Genomic DNA, 4,964 nt, shown 5'->3' with positions numbered 1-4,964 from the left:
GAGGGGGGGGGTGGGGGTGCTGCCCTTTACACCCAGCACCGGGGAGGCAAAGGCAGGCGGATCTAGGGGAGAGCGAGGCAAGCCTGGTTAAAAAGGGCTAGTTCCAGGAAAGAAACAAAAAAAAAAAAAAAAAAAAAAACTACAGAGAAACCCTGTCTCGAAAAATCCAAAAAAAAAATTAATTAATTACATTTTACGTTAGATTCTTCTCATGGCACATACAACTCACTCATGTTAGGTATTTGCCGAGGGTGTAAATATGCCAAAAAAAAAGTTTTTTAATTCCTTAAGGAGCCTCCATTTCCGAACTTCCATCTTTGAAGGAAAACAAATTTCTTCAGTGAAACACAAATACGGCTTTCCCCAAGTCTTGACAACTTTAAAATACTAATAATGGTTGGGCAAGCGTTCTTGAGTCTTCCGCACAGTACTTACTGATAGTGGAAGCCAATGTCATGATTGCCGATAACCACCTTCAGCTGCACGTGGCTGCCGTGCCTGAACATCTTCTGAAACCGCTGGACATCATCCGCCCAGGCCTGCGGGAACAAGAGCCACAGCTGAGAGCCTCAAACCCTCCTTCCTCCGGCAAAAACAGAATCCTGTTTTGATTAGAGAAGGCAACTCATCTTCTACACGATGACAAAGTGGTTTGGTTTGGTTTGGTTTGGTTTGGTTTGGTTTGGTTTGGTTTGGTTTGATCTTTCGAGACTGGGTTTTTTTGTATAGCCCTGGCTGTCCTGGAACTGGCTTTGTAGACCAGAGGTCGCCTGTGTCTGCCTCTCAAGTGCTGGGGCTGAAGGAGTCCACCACCACTGAGGGACCAAGTTTTAATTCTTTTCCAAGACATCTATTAGCAGTTGTGGTAAATGCAGTAGAACTTGCTACAGGAAGCTGAAATTTTTTCCCACTTAGGGACTCCACACTCAGGGAAGCCAGGATCATGGCTCATGACACCGAAAAGAGTTTCAGGAAGAGTCATGGGAAGCAGCGTCAGGTTTATCAAGTGTCCACAGTTTAGATTTAAGAGAAGGCATCGAGGGGAGGCTGTGCATGTGCCTGGACAGCGGTGTGCATGGCTTTGTGACTTTTGAAGTCACATTGCTCAAAAGATATATAATTTCTGTTCCCTCATGTTTAATTAGAGGCTGCTTCTAAGGAAGTACAGGGGTTTAGAGAATGGGTTTGGAGCCAATCCAGGACCTCTTTTGAATTGTTATACATTTTAGTTATTTGTGTCAGGGTCATTCCGTCTTCGCACCTGTGGCCGGCAGACTTGGCAGCAAAGCGCCTTCCCCTGCTGCGCTCTCTTTCCAGCTCCCGAGACTTCAATAGCTTTGGAGCTGCTCTGGCAAATGTCAATGGAGTCGTGACTATTTCCCAATAAAAAAAAAGTCTCTTTAAACTGCTGGCGCCTGGGAAGGGGCCAGACCTGTAGATTTACAGCTGCAGGATCTTCATGGCACAAGACAACAACAGGATATCCAAGAGGAGCCCCAGTAAAAGCCCAGGATTGAAAATGTAGCAGTGGCCTCGAACCAGACCAGTGACTCTGGACAATGAACGCTTAGATGTCTGGGCTAAAGTGTATGTGTGACTCATGGTGTCACACTCCAGTTTCCACACCGAGACTTTTTTTTTTTTTTATGTTAGTTAATTTGGTTGTTTTTGTTTGCGGGTTTTTGTTTTTCCTTTAAATTTTATTTTATTTTGGGGGGGGAGGATGCAGAAGGCAGATACAAAGGGACAAGGAGATGAATGGGATCAGGATGCATGATGTGAAAGCCACAAAGAATCCATTTTTAAAAAAAATGCCTTTCTAAAAAAAAAACATTAGTGGCCAAAAGTTTTTAATCATCAGCAGGGATACTCCTTGTTTGAGGACATAATAAGCAGAGCAGTCTGAGAGCTCTCGCCTTTTGTGGACAGATGTACAATGTCATCCCCTTACCTAGCAGGGGTCTCTGGCCCTGAGTACAGGGAACCTCACACCCGGTCCCTGTGGCTCCTTCTCCAACTCTCACACAGACAAAAGGAAGCAGAGGACAATGGCCAGTAACTAATTCCCTCGATGTACAGTTAAACAGGGGGACAAAATTAGGGTCAGGACTGTAGCTCAGTGGTAGTGTGCTTGCCTAGACACACAAGATCCTGGGTTCCATCTGCCATGCCACCAAAGGAAGGAAAGAAACCTATGGAGTGAATGTCTATCTCAGCATGTACCCTGGAATTCCAGCCCAAGGGAATTAGCACCATCTTGCCTATTTGTACTTTTCCCAGAAGGTTATAGGACTGTGTTCCAATTATATAAATGATATCAGCCTAACCACATATTTCCTGCATAGATAATAAAAGATTAGATGACCAAAAACCCTAAGCATTTTCAAGACAGACTATATTTGGGGGGCTAGGAACCAAACTAAGGGCCCCAGACAGGCTAAACACCTCGTCCAAAGGTGAGCGACACCCTGGCCATAAGAGCATGCATTTCCATCTTCAGAATTAGGAAAAACTCCCAACCCAAGCCGCTTAGAATGTCATGGACTGCCTAGGCTGCCAAACTGAATCCTTGAAGCAGATTCGAACCCAGATCCTACCTGGGGAGTGCTCCACTTCCCTTCATCAAAGATGTCCCCCAAAATGAAGACGACTTCTGGCTGCAGCAACCACAGAGCTGTCTGAAAGGCTCTCTCCATTTGCCACTCCCTTGAGAGAAATTAAAACATCAGTTCTTTTCTTGGGTAAAAGGTGTTACTCGGGCCTTCACGGTCATTTAGAAGGTCATTAGCCTGCTGCAGTCCTGCCTATGTGAAATGCCAGCACTCAGGAGACAGAGACAAGCAGAGCTCTACGATTTTAGGGTCAGCCTCGTCTACATAGCTAGTTCCAGGAGGACAGTCATGGCTACATGGTGAGAGCCTGTTATAAATAAGTCAATTAAATAAGTAAAAGCAAACACAAAGAATTAAATAATCCCATTCTCTGTCTCCCACAGCTCTAATCTTGATTTCCATCCCTCATCTTTGGAACAACCAACTGAGTTGCATCTGATCAAATTCAGGGAATTTTAGGCTGCTCTTCCCCAACCCGCAAATGCCCTAATACCATCAGTCCAACAAGAGAACTCCAGGGATTTGAAAGGACGTAGCACAGCTTCCAGAGAGGCCCAGTAGGTTTACACCATACCTGCAGCCTAGGATTCTTTCTTTCTGTTTTTTGTTTTTGTTTTTGTTTTGTAGTGTTGGGCATGCAGGCTCTACCAAGCTTCAAGCTCAACTCAAGCTTCCCTCCTTAAAAAAGACCTCAACTTCAGAGTTACAGGAAAACAAAGAAAGAAATAGCAACAGTAAATCCAGTCCATCCCATACATGGGTGATCGCCCTCAAGCTAACAGGAACCCTGAAAGGCATCTAGGGTGTGCGGTCTGACGGGCAATAGCTTAAAAGCCCAACTCCTGGGGCTGGAGAAATTCAGCAGTCAAGAGCACTGGCTGCTCTTCCAGAGGACCTGAGTTCAATTCCCATCACACACGTGGCAGCTCACAACCGTCTGTAATCCAGTTCCAGGGGTGGCCAACCTAGGTACAGTGAACATGGCAAACATGGCCCTGGCAGGCCTTGCCCTTCTCCCTGATTCCTTCTGCCTTGCTAAAAACCATTAGATTACTTTCCTAAAGTTAGCCCCAAGGTCTAGTCCATTATTTGGCCACTTCCTCCTCCTGAGGCTGACTGCCAAGACTATCAAAATATTGAAATCCAACCCCCCCCCTTTAGCTCACCTCATTATCAAGCCCAATTAAATTTTTTATTTTTTATTTATTTTCTTATTGATATTTATTGAGCTCTACATTTTTCTCTGCTCCCCTCCCTGTCTCTCCCCTCCCCCCATTCAACCCTCACCCAAGGTCCCCATGCTCCCAATTTACTCAGGAGATCTTGTCTTTTTCTACTTTCTACTTCCCACGTAGATTGTATCTATGTAAGTCTCTCTTAGTGTCCTCATTGTTGTCTAAGTTCTCTGGGATTGTGGTTTGTAGGCTGGCTTTCTTTGCTTTATGTTTAAAAACCACCTATGAGTGAGTACATGTGATAATTGTCTTTCTGTGGTTTACCTCACTCAAAATAATGTTTTCTAGCTCCATCTATTTTCCTGCAAAATTCAAGCTGTCACTATTTTTTTTTCTGCTGTGTAGTACTCCATTGTGTAAATGTACCACTTTTCCTTATCCATTCTTCAGTCGAGGGGCATGTAGGTTGTTTCCGGGTTCTGGCTATGACAAACAATGCTGCTATGAACATAGTTGAGCACATGTCCTTGTGGTATGATTGAGCATCCTTTGGATATATACCCAAAAGTGTTATTACTGGGTCTTGAGGAAGGTTGTTTCCTAATTTTCTGAGAAATCACCACACTGACATCCAAAGGGGTTGTACCAGCTTGCATTCCTACCAGCAATGCAGAAGTGTTCCCTTTTCCCCCACAACCTCTCCAGCATAAGTTGTCATCAGTGTTTTTGATTTTGGCCATTCTTATAGGTATAAGACAGAATCTCAGAGTTGTTTTAATTTGCATTTCTCTGATGACTAAGGATGTTGAACATTTCCTTAAGTGTCTTTCAGCCGTTTTAGATTCCTCTGTTGAGAGTTCTCTGTTTAGGTCTGTATTCCATTTTTGTATTGGATTATGTGATCTTTTGGTGTCCAATTTCTTGAGTTCTTTGTATATTTTGGAGATCAGACCTCTGTCTGATGTGGGGTTAGTGAAGATCTTTTCCCATTCTGTAACGCCCAATTAAAATTAAACACCTCATCCTAACAAGGGATTCTCCTTCTTCCTTTATAAACAGTCATTTTTGTATGGGCCATGTCTATCCAGAGGTAGTCCTTTGTTCCACTCCTGGACAAACATCCTGATCTGTCTCCCTTGTCCTCAACTTCTTTGTTTCTTTTCCCCTTTGTTTTTTT

At 44.0% G+C, this 4,964-nt stretch overlaps 1 protein-coding gene across 1 annotated transcript in view; it reads right to left on the bottom strand.

Annotated features, from left to right (window-relative positions):
* The window catches only part of Mppe1 (metallophosphoesterase 1), a 23,530-nt gene that overhangs the window by 7,052 nt on the left and 11,514 nt on the right, over positions 1-4,964 (bottom strand). Inside the window, exons 4-5 of the mRNA XM_050157874.1 lie at positions 2,598-2,706; positions 436-539 (exon numbers count right to left, since the gene is read on the bottom strand). Of these exons, the coding sequence (XP_050013831.1) occupies positions 436-539; positions 2,598-2,706 (213 nt within the window). The remainder of the gene's footprint in view (positions 1-435; positions 540-2,597; positions 2,707-4,964) is intronic.

The sequence above is a fragment of the Alexandromys fortis genome, unplaced genomic scaffold, assembly GCF_014885135.2.
Source record: "Alexandromys fortis isolate MF-2015 unplaced genomic scaffold, M_Fortis_MF-2015_v1.1 scaffold_94, whole genome shotgun sequence".
Classification (NCBI taxonomy): Eukaryota; Metazoa; Chordata; class Mammalia; order Rodentia; family Cricetidae; genus Alexandromys; species Alexandromys fortis.
This window is presented reverse-complemented; position numbering and strand designations above follow the sequence as displayed.